The following is a 17,371-nucleotide window of genomic DNA, read 5'->3' as shown; positions in this document are numbered from 1 at the left end:
CTCTCATATTGCACCATACTGTATCACATAAAATGTATATCCTAAATGTAATGTGAATTTAAAAATAGCTCAGCTTGTAAAAATGCTGGTGGCCTGGACATTGAGCAGCTGAAGTGCAAATGGATGTGCTGAAGTAAGAAGCAGAGCACTGGGGTGTGTATAAATGCTCACAGGCTGCCATTTAGGATGAACTGCTGCAACCAGAGGCTTTTAGCTCCAACCCTCTGCTGCTCCATTCTTGACATCTGCTTTATTAACATGCAGTGCATCCAACACTACTTCTTCTTCCTTACAAACATGTGAAACCCAGCAGGCTGTGGCTGAATGAAGCTGCAACATTCTGTCTCACAATGTTCACATAAATCTACTACTGTAAAGCTGGAATTCCTGTGATATTCCTGTGATCTGGAAAAAGAGCTCTTTTAACTGTTGCTCATAAAACATTTAAAGGCATTATAAGAATATTATTAACAACTATAGGGTATATTGATACCTTTTTTAGAACCAGTCAATTACCAAGTACTTACTGATGCACATCTGCTGAACAGTCCTGGTTTAATTAGTTCATTGTCAGCAGTATAATGTGAAATTAAACTATTTGTTACAATCATAATCATATTTTGTTTCCTTCAATATATGATGTATTTTTTCCCTAGTTCATGAATGAGTGGGTTAATGTATGTGATGTGCTGTGAGAACTTCAAATAAGTGTCAGTCCAAACAGGGACATGATTGGTTCGGAGGATGACAGATCCCACAGGTGATTGGCACGACCCAAATGACAGCTAACTATATGAGGGGCCGAGGTGCTTGCTCATGTTCCAATCAAGACATGCCAGTTGAACTCTTTGCTGTGCTGATGGCTCTGGGGGTGCGCTCAGAATTTAATCTTGTTTTCTCCTGTTTATGTTACTTAAGAAGGTTAAGTTCTGGTAATTTGTTTTCTTTAATTTTGTTATATTTCTTACACTGAAAAAAACAGTTAGTGGTGGAGGACAAATATTGGAAAATCTTTGGAATTGACCTAAAATGAATTGTTTCTAGGAGTTATATTGTAGCATCATAGGTAGGCGTGTAAGCAAAGCTCCCAGCATTGAGTTTTACATTGTGTTCTACAACATTTCCACTGTTTCCACCTTTCCATTGTTGTTTGTTATTGGGAATGAATGCAGTTGTACCATGAATGATGTGTGCACGATTGATGAGCTGCTCCCCCAATGTCGGTGCATATAGTGGGACTCAGGTAAAGAGTAGATTGGTCATCAATTCCATAATTAGTGGGAAAAACTTCTGTTGTCCAGTTGGGACACTGACCTTCAAATTGCTCTTGATTAATAGGCAAGAGCTTGCAAAGCATGGTAACTGTGAAAATCACCAATACTGCACATGGTTATAATTTTCCCAACCATGTAATAATGGCTAAAATGTGCCTTTACTTAACATAGTCAGTTTCAGTGAAATTAATGGAAATAATTTGATTCAACTTGAATATACACTCACTGAGACTTTATTAGGAACGCCTGTGTAATCTAATGCAATCCAATACAACAGCTCTGCCATAAATTCTACTTTTACCAAGCTCATACATTTTCAGTTTTTGTTTTTTTACATTTCACTAGCAGTAAGATTTTTCTGCATTTTTACCATTGCAACCCTCTTTCCAATGAGTGACAGCTCTCTCCACTGCTGCACTGCTCCAACAGAGCTTTACTTATATAGAGAATGGGGGTGTGGTAGAACGCTAATTACCAATAGTGGACACGTGCCTGTCAATTTAGCATCATTCTGATTCACTAACATATGCAGAGTGGCCGGTCCACATGTGCCATGAATCCAGCAGTAATTTTGCACTTATTTTGTGCACAAAGTAAGAACATTTCTTTGCACATATTAGTGAATGAAGCCCATGATCTGGAGGAGCTGTATGTGTGAACGCAAATGTCTGAATTAGTTGGTCCGGACATTAAACAGACTTTACCCTGCCAGCTCCCTAGTACAAAGTCCATGTAATGTCTGATTGAGCCCATGTGTGAATACAGCAGCTCATTTTCAGGAGAATTCACAGCAAGCAGGTGGGCATGTTGATGAAGTTTCTATCATGTGGCTGGCGCTAGATAAACGCAGCAGGCCAACTAAGCTGCATTGGTTTGACTGGGCCTGAACGCTCCGCTGTGAAGCTAGTGCTAAGGGGGAAAGGACATGTTGTGATTTCTCATAAAATAAAGCCATTTTATTTCTGATGAGAAGCTTAAAACGCTGAATTACAACTGCAGTGTATTTTTTGCATCATGTCATGCCTCGTGCACCCCTCGCCTAAACCAAACAGAGTATTTCCAGTAGGTGAGAACATATCTGACATGGACAATCTCCTGCTATGTGCTACATGTGTGAAAGGGAAACTCCATAAAATGTCCAGATCTGATTCTCCAGAAATTGTCTGGAGTTCATATGTGAAAACTGCTTCATAGTCTTCATTAGCTACATAGGTATTAGTAAGAAGACCTTTGATCCAGTACTGAAAGTTTTGCATCACAAAAAACATCTTAAATTACATACAAAAGTAAATAACATTAATAACACTTTTTATTGAGCCTTACTCCCAACAAATGTATTTATTTATATGTTTATTCAAAAGGTCCACTGTCCTATATAAGACCGAAGTCTACCCAGACACATATCCACCCACAGCAACAGAGTGTTTCTGACCTTTGACGGTGATCTGGGCGGTGGTCTCAATCATGCCCAGGGAGGAAATGGCCACGCAGGTGTAGTTGGCTGACTGGCGGATGTTGGTGAGCTCCAGGACATTGCGGCCAATGGGCATCTCTTCCTCCCTGGTCAGCTCCACCTCGCCACTCATCCACTTCACATAAGGCATGGGAGCGCCAACCGCTACACAGGTCAGGTTGACACTGCCGCCAGGCATCACCTCGTGATTGGTGGGGGGGATGGAGAAACGAGGAGGTACACGACGAACTGCAGGGGTAAAGAGAGGGGGCGTGAGAGGACAGCGAGGAGGAGGGGTTAGGAAAGGGGAATCACTGGACCACTGGGCTGACTCCATGTTTGACTGGCCTGGCTTGTACTGTGCACCAGTATGTGTGAACTAGTCAGGGTGGATGATCCTGGTGGAGAACAAGGCAACTATTACCACTTTGTTCGTTGCTATGAAATGCTGTGTCCATATAACATTACCTCTCTATTAGTTCTAAAACTCAGGGTTTTTCCTTTAATGTCTATTTATTTTTTATTTACTCATTTTTTGAATTGTTTAAATACATATTTATTACTTATTTTTAAGTACCTAGTAATAGTAGTTTTTAGTGCCTTGCATATTTTGTAATGCACTTACTCTGCTGTCACTGGACATGTTTACATGCAGATAGGTATTGTGGTTTTGAGTCTCATCCTGATTTTGATCATATTTTGGATATGACATTTACATGGAATGCAGACTATTCATCTCCAGGTTTATGATATGTCTGTGGGACTGCAGACAGCTTTGTCTTCACATCCAGCAAATCTGCTATTTCTGTACCAACCGAATTACCTCAACAGTTGAGGAAGAACTCTGTTTGGTTTCACGCTGCCTGGACTCTGTTTACCACTCTGTTGGCTTTGGCTTCTCCATCTATTCGTCAGTAATGACAGACCAGAGCGACAATACAATGTATCCTCAGCATTACTGGTGCCAAACAAAGTGTCATACAGCACCTTCGAGAGTAGCCATTCAGAAGCAGGTAGAAACACTTTTGACATCAGATGTGGTGATTGGAACTAGTTTATGTGAAGCATACTGGACCCTGTAGCCATGTGGCTTAACTGCTCTTTCAAAAGCATCTTGGTGTCATCAGTGACAGCCCTCTTGCAGAGACACTTCCCCTCAGTCTGGTACTAAAGGATTTATTTGACTTGTCCTCTTAAAGGCCCAAGATGTTGATATGGCATTACCTGATATGATACCAGCTCTTCTCTACTAGGTGTAGCAGTTAAATTAGGTTGCAACATGTTCACTTGGAAAAGGGGTAAATTGAGAGACTGTGTCTAAGGTGTGAAGCTGGATTTCTTTGGAGTATCTGGGGTTTCCTGCTGGGCTGAAGGGATTAAAATGCACCTGGAGTCTGCTGTGCTGCTAGTCGGAAGCATTTCCATCACATCCTGAGGCACTGAGTGTGCTGGAGAGAATACTGAAGGCTTCTCCTCCATTGTTAGCTCTCTTCCTTAGAAATCTCCTTAAGTGCTGGGATCTGTTTCCTCATTACACTGCATCTGAATTAGTGCAACAGTACTGTGGGAGCATTAAATATGCAGACGGCTCTGTTGCATAAGTGAAGTCCTCGCTCCCTGACTTAGCCAAGCACAGAGTCTTGAAATCTGACTCACAAAGTGTGATTTAAGCTGTGGGCTGGAGTATGGGTGTGAGGAGCTTACACTGTGGATCAGAGGCTTTTCTAAGGGTTTCGTCTTGGTTAAAGTAAAGAAGAGGAAGAGCAAGGTAACAAATTCTCTCGCTCTACTTTTCGGCGTAAAAAAATCTGATGTAATATGAGAAGAATTGGGGCTGCAGTTGGTAAGTGGAAAGCAGTAGAAACAAGAAGTACAGTGTGTTTGGCTGAACAGTGTCTGAGTTTTGGAGTATAAGGGTGTAAAAATTGTTGCAGTGACAGAGGAGAGAATGCCATTTTTTAGGTTTTGCTCATACAAGAAGAGCATTGTCTGCTGGCATGGCACACAGCAGGCTCTGAAAGGAGGATGTTTATTTAGAGGCTTTGTTTAAAGGTCCAATAATGTCAAATATGATTTTTACAGGCCCATAGCACAGGTATTTATTTTCAGGTCAATACTGTTATTAATCAATATCAATGACTCAGTGTTACTTCAAGCTGAGAATTCTGATTTTCAAAACTTGTCCTTGAAACCAAAAGCTCAACCTCATGGCGACAAAGCAGTGTTTTATGCTATTATTATTTGTATTTTTTTCAATTGACACATAGTATTGTCTGCTTAGTGGGCATTATTTCACTTCTTCATTAGAGGTTAGGACTCTATTTCTGTTGTAATTAGTTAGCATACATCTGGGATGAAAATAGACAAGATCAACTACAGGCCATCTCTCTATCGTCCATCTCATTTTGTACCATGTCAGTGTACAGCTGAGGCTGATGGCAACATGATTAGTTTTGCAGGCATTTGGTCATAAACCACAGTATTGGTTGAAAGTTTGTCCTGATGATGGTGCCAGTGGAAAAGTCAGGGGAAGTTATTACAAATCATCCTGAGGGAGACCAAAGAGGGGGACCATCTGACCAACCATCCAACTACTATCCATAGAACCTAAAAAGCAATGTATGTTTGGCTTATCATGATTCAACTACTAGTAGCCCATTAATAGTTAATAATATAGTTAAATTAATTAATGTTATTATAATATTGTTAGTGTGCTTGCTTCAGCTAAGCACATATGTACAGTTAACAGTTGTAGTTAATTCTATTATCATAATTATCTATTGTCTATTTAATTATGACCTCATTACATTATGGGGTTTTGTTTAGTTTTTGTGCTTTTTGACATGATACATTTAATGATAAAAATGTTTATCTAAAGTATATCCTGTGGCATGAAATCTCCTTCATGCCACAGGATTGACAACTAATTGCCTTTAATAAAAAAGAAAAGATTTTTTAAATGAATGGTGGCTTCAAACCTAAAAGTATTCAGAAAATCAGGATTTCATGTACCATTCTTGTACTGTGTGGCATGGGACAGTAATATGATGTGGGTAGTAAATTTGTAGCAGGTGCACAGTAAAGGCCAGGCTTTGACATTTCATTTCCTCATTGATCTTCCAACACGCACAGATGGCCTGTCTCTAATGTGGCCAGTAGGAAGTGTTTCCCAGCAACATTTGCTTGTATCTCTGAATCATTTTAAAGCAAGACTGGCTCTGACTGAAGTGCCAACTGTAAATAATAATTACATTTTACTGTCTATGTGCCAGAGAAGAGTTTGAATAGGATTCCTTAAAGTTTGGATGATGGCAGGGGAATGACAAAGCCTTGTGTGTGTGTGTTGGTAAATGGAAACACTAGAGCCAGGAATACATCAGATATTTTACTGATATACATCATAACATTGAAATTACCTGGTGATATCCTTACCACAGCAAAGTAGAGGTGAAGGGCATTACATTAGGATGTATTAACCTCAGCTGGCCAGCAGTTGCATCAGTACAGTTTCTCCAAAGTACTGAATTGGAATATTGGATTAAAACTATTGAATCCTTAACAAAAATTTTAGTTTTACATGACATGACATGAATGCAATATGAAGTATGTAGCATTTGTAGCATTCACATACTAATCATCCTGACAGGATCGCAGTAAAATGTGATGAAAGCAAGTCAGCTAACATAATGCACAATGGGAGGTTATTTAAGGTACCTGGTTGTAGAGCAGTAGCAGTGCAAATATCCTCCCACATATTTAATACACATGTAGTCTATTATCTCCAGAGCTACCTAGATTTTTTAATATGTTTATTGATTTAGTTTTTATGATACATACATTCTTTCAAAATATTTTTTTGTGCTTATTTGAAATATCTTTTAGTTCTCTCACAAAACTTCTCTCTGGCATTGCAGGGGGTGTGGTACATAATGTGGAACACATCGATGTTCTTAGATGGCCTGAGGTACTGTGTCCAGGTCATGGAATATTCTCAATAGGACATTAAGACTGATTCTATCTTTGTGTAATATGCTACAAGTCTTAAATCTGCAAAACTCTAACAATCTGTGCTCCAAGTGCAATAATATTCATGTTTACAACTAATGCTAACATCAAAGTACTGTCTGTTATTTCACACTTGTATGTACAATACCAGCCAAAGTCATTCAAGTGAATGGGAAAGTGTGTCCAAGCCTTTGACTGATGGTGTAAACCTGGAGCTAACTTTAACATTTCATGTGTATTTAACCCTGGGCTAACATCAAGCCCTGTTTAGATTGAGGTGGAGCTGTCCAGCCTGCTGTGGTGCTGATTTCGATTCACATGCAGCAGCTTGCTTTTCTAAGTTGCAGTCTTGTTTCACTCCATGCAACATACTTTTTGTCCATGAATGAATGTACACTTTGTACTATCAAACTTTCAGAAGAAGCCAGAGGTAGTACAGTGCAAAGTCACTGTTTTTAAAGTCACAAGTTTTGACTATGAAGTTTCAAGTCCAAAACAAGTCATTATGTCCCCTTCATCAAATCTACTGCCATTTTAAACTTTTAAACAGACATATTTACAGAAATAATGAATGTTCTCTATATCTGGACATGATAATGAGATATCATCTGTTGTCTGTCTGCTGGTCTGTACAGCCAAACTTTCCACCTGCTTGTGAAACACGATTAGCTGCTGTCAGATTTATTTAAAGACTGTTCCACCAATCCCCCTACCAATCACATCCCAAGACCACCAACCTTATATTGACTGGACTTATCCATCCATTCATTTTCTGCTGCTTATCAGAGTCCAGGTTACCGTGGCAGCAGACTAAGCAAAGTAGCCCAAGGTAGTCCTTTTTCATTGCCTCATCCTCCAGCTTTTCATGGGGGACCTTGAGACATTCTTTGTCTTTTCTTTGTCTTTTTACTGTATATATATTCTTTATGTGTAGATATTTGATTATTTTGCACTTGCCATGGGAATATAAGACATTTGGTTTGATTCAAATCAGGTAACACTGAGATGCTTGATAGTTAATTAAAATTAATTAAATTTAACAAAGTACAACGGCTCTACTTACTGAGGCTGTATGATATCAATGTGCTGGCCAGCACTGAGGGAATCATCATGTTACAATATTAGTCAATTAGAAACCATGAAGTTACCCATGGACATGGAAGATGGTCACAATGCGATGGCAATAGTTTATTGAGTCAGAAGTTAAAACTGATGTTATTATTGCTACTGTTGGTCTGGACAATGGCCTGATCGGTGGATGACTCAGGTGCTAACACCAGGAGTGAGACAGGGGTGAGAATTTGTCACTTAGTTGCCACGATGACATTTAGGAGCAACAGATGCACATTAGGAGTAGCTGATAGTTAGAATGCAGACAAACTCTTATCTTTATTGGCATGCCAGAGAAGAGAGACGAGAGAGGGGGGAGGGGGGCACTGAGAAGATTTGGGAAGCCAAGTCCTGATAAAGAAAAAGCTGGAGTTGTAAGAGAGGCTAAGCTGGGTGGGAAAGCAAACGTCTGTATGCATTGTGAGGGAAGTCATGCAGCAGTGTGGGTGGAGAGGCAACAGCATGCTTACTGCATGATTCACAGGCAGGGATTAAGCATATTGAATTAAGAATGTCCTTTAAGACATCTCTGGGAGAAGGAACTTAGTCTTCAACTGGACTGATGACATCTCTTCACATCTAATGATGCTCACTGTATTATTTTCTTTTAGATTCATCCTTCCCAGTTGGTACTGTTGGTTAAACTTTCATACAGCTTCATCACACAGCTTTTATACTACAGCTACTTCTAAAACACAGAAAGACAGTTGAGCCTAAGTGTAAGATTTTCTTTTCATGAATAGAATACAATTCTCTACATCATTTTTGTAGCTTTTTCATGACATTTGACCACATCAGGAGAGAGTAATACATTTGTCCTGCTGATGTCATTTTCAAACGACTCAAGATCTAAATGTATAAGAGCTGTTATTTCTGAAAGTCAACAGAAATCTGTACAGCTGTGTCAGTCTCATCCACACTTGTCACCATTTGTCTGCCTAATTTTTTGTCAATTATATATATTTATAAATTTCTATATTTTTCATGCATAGCTAAAGACTGAGCTAGCAATGTAGAAAGATGACATCTCCATTTTTGATCCTGCCTACAAAGCAACCTGACCAAAACTGTAACTGTAAACAGGATTAAGACATCATCTTCCTGCATAGCTTGCTAGCTAGCTACATCCACAAAACATAGCCACAGAAAAATGGCCATAAAAAGGAAGCAAGCATGGAATAGAATGATGCAGTCGACTTACAGAAATTACAACTGACCAGCCAACTGACCAGGAGCTTTGAAAGTGTCCCGAATTTTTTATTTCATCAACAAAGCTCTAACTTGGTTGACTGTTTCTGTAACTGGGGTCGTCATCCATCAATGAGCACAACACCAGAACTATTTATTCAGAGGTGGGGAACCTGGCTGTGGTACCCCACAGATCTTGTTTTAAAAAGTTGACTATTACTTTTAACAGCAAAACTAAACTCAACAATGACTGGATCTATTTTCACGCAGAACAAAGAAACTGTAGTCTCACCTAAACTATCTGGATGGATAGAGGAGAAATTTTTCTTGAGGGACTTTTTGACTGACGTGTCCCTTTCCGTGTGTTAGGAGTATTAAAAGAAATTCTGTTCAAAAATTCAGCTTTATGGTATTCACAGTGTTTGATGCAACTCTGTGCTGACATGATGTCAGAAAAACAACTTGCCTCTTAGAAACCTTTCTCTAATTCTTTATTCATGTCCAACTTATGGACCATTCCCTTTCAGTTTTTTTGCAGTAATATTACGCTGGAATTTCTGACTTTTTCAGATATTGTAAATGCAGCATAATTTGTTTTTACAAAATGTACCAGAGTTATTCATCTTCTAAAGTAGTAATTGGACCACTCAGGAGCTTTCATATGATACTTTCTAATGTTGTGTTCACGCAAATGCAAAGCTAATTTTTCATGCAGCGCAATTACATACAAAGTCAATGCAAAGACATGAAAAGACGCAAATTATCTGAATTATGTGGATTATGTGATACAAATACACAAATCACACGATGCAAATATATGAAATTTGCACCATTCGTGTATGTGCGCCAGTTGAAAATGTTCATCTTGAGCAAAAACCTTGTGCATATCATGGGGCCTTGCAGAGTGTTGTGTGTGGAAAGCTGGAGGGATGGAGCCGCTGCTCACAGACAGACAGCTGCTATCTGCCGGGGAGCTCTGGAGGAGGGAGCCAGGAGCAGAGGCGGACCTTCTGGAGGAATAACGTCCGGAGTCACACCAGATTCTGCTCTGATCCAGAGCCATTTACAGGAGAACTCAGAGTTTATTTTTTAAACTTTCGGGATTAAAATGTGAATTTATTTTCACTCTCGCTTCTAAACCTGTCTGCAGCAGCCAGTCATGGAGGTGCTGACCTCCACTGTCACGTTGTGTGTTATAATGTAATTAGTATCTCTTCATCCATACTGGCTGCTGACTAGAGGGGAAAAGTACTCAAATGTACTTCATGGATGTACAGAGAGGAGAAGGGATAAAGAAGAGAAACTGGAGGGAAATGACAGAAAGAACTGGAATTCCTGGTGAGTTTCAGTCAGAGGCTGAACTGAACACAAACACACACACACACCCTCAGACATGGCTGGTGCCTGCCATTGCTCGCTAGCTTATGGCTAATGTACACTAATGCATTCTGGCTGTTTGGGGTGAATAATCACAAACGATCTCACGGTCAAACACATGCTAACACAAGGCTAAAACTCACTTTGTGTTTGGTGTGAACGCGAGTTTGACCTCAGGATCATTTGCAAAATTCATGTCATCTGCATCATTTGCGTTGCCTGGCACAAATTCTAATCTATTCACATTTTAGCGTTGACTTTGTACGTAATCATGCCATGTGAAAAATTTGCTTCGTGTTTGCTGTGAGCACACCATAAGAGATAGAGCAAACATTTTGGCAAAAAGAATGCATTCAAGTCAGTACAAGGAGCAAGATGATGCAACTTTACTCGAGGCAGAGCAAGTTGTTCACATGACACAAATAATTCATGTTTCATCAAAAGAGTAAATCTTATTATAAAACTTACAAGCTTCACAAGAAGTAATCAGTATCATGTGAGTAAAAAATAAAGCAATTTGAATTTTTCCACACTTCTTTTTTTCCTCAGCTTGTGGCACAGCATAGCATGGAATGGAAATGATGATAGTCAATGTGCCATCTACATACAGTGCAGCATTAACATTTTTTGGTTTTTGGCTCAAAGCTCCTTAGTGTATTAGAGTTTAACTTACAACCCTGGACAGATACCAGGGATATTTACTTTAGATACGTACTGTGTCAAAGCTATTGTTGAGGCAAAACTTCTAGGTAATATACAATTCCTTTCTTTCAGGTAAAGAAAACAATACACAGGCGGGAAGAAGATTAACACTGGCATATACTGTGCTGACTGAACACAAAAGCTACTTCAGAACAGCTTCTTATTTTCAGACTATCATTTTATGAATGATGCATTTAATTCTGAAGCTGACAGGGGAATTATGCAGAATGTGCAATAGCTTTTCTTTGGGCTAACCTAAGAAAAGTAAGCTGTGGTGACATGGCAACCAAATTCCTATCGTCTATGTTGAAATGGCAATAAAATGCTGAATCTTGAATCTAAATGCGTAATACATAATGTTTTTATACAAGAGGATACTAACTCCAACAGTGTCTGGACCACACACAGTGTTGGATATTACTATTGACTTTTAAATTCATCACTGGGCAGTGATGATGAATGTACATGGTTTTATTTTTGCATTGTCTTTAACTGGTGGACAAACAATGTAATGGAGACACTGTATCTAAATGACTTCAAACACTTTAGCATTTCTGTAGTGACTTTCTTCTTCATCCAACATATATGCAGATATAGATATATATCTGTGATAAGCTATCGACTAAAATATTGTTCTGGTCGAATTATTTGTTTATTTTTTTATTGGTTGCTGTGTTGTAATGCTTTACTTGATTGAAAGACAACTGTATATGCAGTCATACTGCCCCTACATGATAAAATGATAAAAGAGTTATGGAAATAATACATGTATCCTTTTCTTCTAGAATGCCTTTCTATTTATTGTTTTTTTGTCTGAATGGATTACAATTTCCTTAAAAAGAAAAGTCGACAAAGCAACAAAAAATACACTGCATATTGAGAAATATATATTTGTAAAAGCTATTTATTGCTGTTTTGCTTCTTTCATTTTCAAGTCTGCCATGAATGCAAATTCAAAAATTTAAGTCACTTTTGTCAGTGCTACCATTAAACTCAAATGACTACATCCTTTCCTAAAAACATAAGTACTTTTACTGCAATTTGAAATGAGATATATGGTCCCTTGCACTCATGCAGCAACTCTTTATGTGTTTTCTGATCTCAGACATAAAGCTAAGAAACAGGAAAACACATTGTTTCTTCAGAATAATAGACGACCGACTAGCTACACCACAAGTCTGCAAATCCACATATCAAACACAAACACTTCAGCTAGGGCTGCAATTCTCTCCAATAGTAGTTCACTCCCCCTCCATTTCTGAGCTCCTCCATGTTAATGATCCAGCAGTAAGAGTCTTGGAAAAAGCTGTAAACATGTTTGAGGCTATTTTGTTCTCTTGGAGAGTCGAGTTTTCCAGCAGACACAGATAAGAGAAATGCATGGTAAAAGCAGGGTGAGCTTGGAGCCTGCCGCTCAGCATAATGATGGTCAGACAGCAGATGAGAGCTGAGACAAGCCATGCCTTTGAATTAGCCAAGACAATAAAAACATGATCGGCATGCTGGAGAGGGTATCATGGGACAGACATAGTCGCAAAATTTTGTGAAGTGAGCATAAACTCTGAACTCAGATTATGTTGTGGGCTGAAATTATTTGAAGATTATGTTCCCTCTCTGTGAAAGGTGTGAGGTGTGTGACAGCAACACAGCTTTTTAAAATTTATTTGTCACATGTAAAGAATTTTGGCAAGTAAGGCAGCTTTGTTCAAAATTAGTGTAATGTTACAGAGTGACTTATTATTTAACAAGGAAGGTGTAGTAGCAGTTACTAGGAGAAGTTTTCACAAGGATCAAAGAAATGTATTAATTTAAGAGTTGTTATTTCTCTGCATCAATCTCATCAACACATGTTACCTTTCTGAGGCATTTTTTCAGGCCTGTTGCTAGGTTGCTATGTAAAATGATGACGCCCCCATCATTAATCCTGCCTACAAAGCTCTTATTAGTCAATTGTTTCACCTTCTGGGGAAAACAGTGCTCAATGAGCACAACAGACCTACAGAAATTGCTAAATAAACATGAGATGTGGGCAATGACGTAGAGGCCTGAAACCAGACTAACTCAGTCACCAAAGGGCTGATACAACAATGAATGTTCCTAAACAGAAAGATGAGAGACTCATGCATTATTTAATGAGGCTATTGGTACATGTTACAATGAGTTTAAATCACTTCTTCTTTGTTTTTAAGAATTGTAATTTGTTACCAGGGGGCCTCAGCTATCATTGTTAAGGATAAGAAGGAGTTCTGAGGTACAAATCAGAGTTGTAGTAAAGTCAGAATGCTTCTCTCTTTCTTCTTTTTTACAAAATATACAAAGAAGCGATTTTGATTTTGAATATGTGGTTGATTTATCAAAATAGTTCACCACTGAATCAAATGTCCCCGCAGTATTTTAAAGAGAAGATATGATTCCTTTTGGCAGATAAAATTTGGTCTCATAGTCGATGTTCATGTTTTAATTGTACAACAATGTTGCCTCTGTGTACCTTTGTAAAGCTGAAAATATATTCATAGATTCAAACTTCCCAGATCAATAACTCATAAGCGAAACGTTGTTAAAACACAAATGTCATCTCTTTCCTACTGCTGTAAGGCACCCAAACAAGCCATCATCCGAGCGGGACTAATAACATTGGTCACTATGTACAACTAGCTGTGAGACAAGCATCAAAAAAGTGCAACACTGAAGAGATACTACAAAAATATTCAATAACTTCACTGTTATACAGTGTAGTGTCCCCAGAATCACTTGTCACAAAATGACATGAATGGACTACTGTCTTTGCAAAGTTTGTCAAGTTTTGTGACTTTTCTTCCGTTGTGTGACTAATTGTACAGTTCAGTTTTTATTATTTGTATTTATTCATATTTATTTATTTTTGACAATAATGGTAACAATGACAATGAAAATATAATTCTTTGCCTTATTGTATTATCATTATTATTTTTTTTTTATTCTATTTTATTTCGTTACACAATAAAAAACAATTACACTTAGAGCACCCAAATGGCCAGCAGCCCTGCTAAACTGTGTCTACACTGAAAGCGTTTGAGCCGCGTTTTTCAGTAGTTGGTCTTGCATCTGATGGAGCATCTTCCGTTTTACATGCGTATCTATAGTCATTGTGTAATGGGTTCTGAGTGCTTCTAAAACAGGAGTGACCTATGCTCAGCGTCATACCTGAACACCTCCGGTGTAGACATACAGACGGAGCACTCGCTGCCTCTGCTGCTCTGCTATCGGGCCGCTCATGCTACGCTGTCTGTGTAGACATGGCGTTACAATGAACAGTGTGCTGATGTGGAATCATCAGATGATATCAGGAGGAAAATTGTCCCAGTTGTAAATTAGGACTTCTGAGTTCATCTTGATGAATTCAAACCAAGCGGGTAGCTTCTGGTTTGAAAAGTGAAGCCAATGCGGAAATGCCTTAAACCTGCATTCTTTCCAATGGCCAGCAGAGGGCGACTCCACTGGCTGCAAAAAGAAGTTTGATTGTATGGAAGTCTATGAGAAAATGACCCTAATTCTCACTTTATTTATTACCTCAGTAAACAATTTCCTAATGAGTTTATGGTCTCAATCACTAGTATCAAGTCTTCTTCAATACAGCATGATGTTCATTTTGTAAATTATGGCCCCATTTAGAGTAAAATAGACAATAAAGCAGCGTATGCTTTAGGGCGTGGCTACGATGTGATTGATAAGTTGGTACCATGGTGACAACATGCTATTTCACAATGTGTTTTCAGTTCATGAAAGTTAATTGTGACATTTTGGTCGCCTAAAAAAGTGTTTGGTTGTGATAAAAAGATCCTCGAAGGAGTCCGATGTTCAGTTCAGTAGGAGGAGTCAGATGTTCAGTGAGTACATTTTGTTTTAATGGTTTTAGGCCTGTTTTGCACTAGTGGAAATTAGCATTAGCATTATCAGTGCTAACCATAGGTTGTAAATATACCGTGCTAACCAAGCTAGCAGCTAGCACTATGGTCAGCTCCACCCTCTCGCCCAAATATGGTCATGGTGAAATCCAAGATGGCGATGCTCAGATCATTAAACTCGAGGCTTCAGAACGGCAGTTCACAAACCGTGGGTGACATCACAGTGACTACATCCATATTTTTTACAGTCTATGATTCAAACTCCCAAGAACACTAATTTTAAACTTGCTAAATTCTGTATTAAAATTTAAGCCTATTGTCTATGACGAACATGAAGTGAACTTGTACTTCTGTAGCCCTCTGCAACCAAACTAACTTCTCCCACTTCACAATGTTTCTGTTGTCAGTTACTACTTCATACAATACCATTTTAGATTCACATCCTCCATGTAATTCTTTCCGGTGGGGAAAATGTATTTGTGTCACTTTTGTGCAGAAAGAACATTACTGGCATTTCAGGACATTATGCTCATTTCACAAAATTTCAAAGAAGCAGGCTGCATGGAGCAATGGGTATGACATGATGCAAGGCAGCATATACTGCAGCAGCAGGGTGGGGTGGGGGTGCAATTGGGGGACCACTGTGAGGTCGGGGTCCTGAGAGAGAGGCCGGGACGGGCCTGAGGCGCCTAGCAAGATGCTGGCGCGGCACGGCTCCAGTCTGCCAGGCCTTGGCTTTAGGAGGGTAAAGAGTGAAAAAACCAACCTTCCCGTTGATCTGAGTGGTGAGGTTTAGATTGTTTTTTTTTTTTGGATGGCAGGGTGCAATGGTGATGAAGGGATTTAAGATAAAGTGAAAGAAGAAGAAAGAAAGAAAAAGAAAAATAGAGGGAAAAAATAAGGAGTGGGAGGAAGAAGACAAGGAGAAACAGAGAGAGTAAAACAGGCAAATATCTGCTTATCCATTAACGAGTGAGGAAATCACAGTGGAGACAATAGCCTGTGCAGTGCACTGACAAACACACACACACACACACACACACACACACACACACACACACACACATCATATGGCACATAAAAATGCAGTGCAAACCCATCGCACACACAAAGCAAAAGGCCATGAAGGATGCACTCTGACATAAAGCAGAATCAGATACAGAAGATCATCAGTGCTAATCTAACTCTGACTGTAGACAAACAGTCAGCGCCCACACAAATGGATACACAGACATACAATTACACACACATACTTTCCCCTCCCTGTCCTTAACTTTGATGCAGTATGTGAGCCCTTCAGAGCCTGTGAATTAAGACAGCATTAAGGAGGCTGAGGCTTGCTGACAACCAAACTTCATTAAGCACACAAAGCAGACAGTGTGTTACTTCCCACATTTATTCTGCCCATTGACTCACGGCAAGCTCAGCCAGCGAGCCCTGAAATCAATGAGCACATAAACATGGCCCCTGACATGATTAGTCAAACACTCACCTTGGAAATTTGTGCTTCTTTCTATGTGCCCATTCCTAACTGAGAACAGATTCATGGATTCTAAGGAGGGTCACCCCATGAGCTAATGCTGCATTAAAGGAGCACAAGGAGTTCTTGGAGACTCTCCTGTTTGTTGGTCCACTTACCCATTAACCCAGCAGCTACATTTATACAGACTGCAAACATTACTATTTTTACTAAGACAGTATTTTGAATAAACTGTTTAAATACATCTAATCTATTCATATTTGCTATCTGTCTGCTTATAACTACATTACAGTGTGTTATAAACCGTTTATACACTTCTTATAAATGCTAAATAGGGGGACTTAAAGTAAAGTTAAGTAAAGTTTTTTTCAGTGCCACACTTTTGAATATGAATACATTTTCTATGATAACATTTATCCACAAAAGTATAACCTGCATTTCTGAAATCCATCAGTATTTAACCCTTAAACACATACCTCAAGTCTTCACATCCTGTCTGATTGCTGTTAACACTATGTTGTAAAAAGTTGATGAGCAATATTGCTTTAATTTGTAGTTCAATCATTGTGACATAAGAAAAGGTTCTCTAAAGGCTCGAGGCATCCATGCATTAAATGAGAATGTCTTTCTTAATATAATACTCACAGGATATATGTATGTTAAGAGGAATTGGTCTTTATAAGTATTTCTCCTGTTCACACTGGAGTGATCCAACTATGTGGGAGTTCAAATCTACAGTCCTTGCTCTGTGTACTGAGACCTGCACAAGTCACTTTGATGTTATTTTATGCTTACAGGTTGTGGAAGTGGGGGTATGTAACATCTTTGGCACTGGAAGTGTAGGTTCACATCCTGTCTCATAGCAGCAGGCATTGGTGTTCATTTGAGCAGAACTCAA

General features: G+C 39.0%; 1 protein-coding gene across 8 annotated transcripts in view; it reads right to left on the bottom strand.

The window, feature by feature from the left end:
- ptprfa (protein tyrosine phosphatase receptor type Fa) overlaps positions 1–17,371 on the bottom strand; it is a 391,566-nt gene that overhangs the window by 140,595 nt on the left and 233,600 nt on the right. For all 8 annotated transcript variants that reach the window (XM_067598003.1, XM_067598002.1, XM_067598006.1 and 5 more), the window contains exon 7: positions 2,707–2,976. In XM_067598003.1, coding sequence (XP_067454104.1) covers positions 2,707–2,976 — 270 coding nt within the window. The remainder of the gene's footprint in view (positions 1–2,706; positions 2,977–17,371) is intronic.

Source organism: Thunnus thynnus, chromosome 8 (assembly GCF_963924715.1).
Source record: "Thunnus thynnus chromosome 8, fThuThy2.1, whole genome shotgun sequence".
NCBI lineage: Eukaryota > Metazoa > Chordata > Actinopteri > Scombriformes > Scombridae > Thunnus > Thunnus thynnus.
The sequence above is the reverse complement of the archived record's forward strand: the minus strand, read 5'-3'. Positions and strand labels throughout refer to the sequence as shown.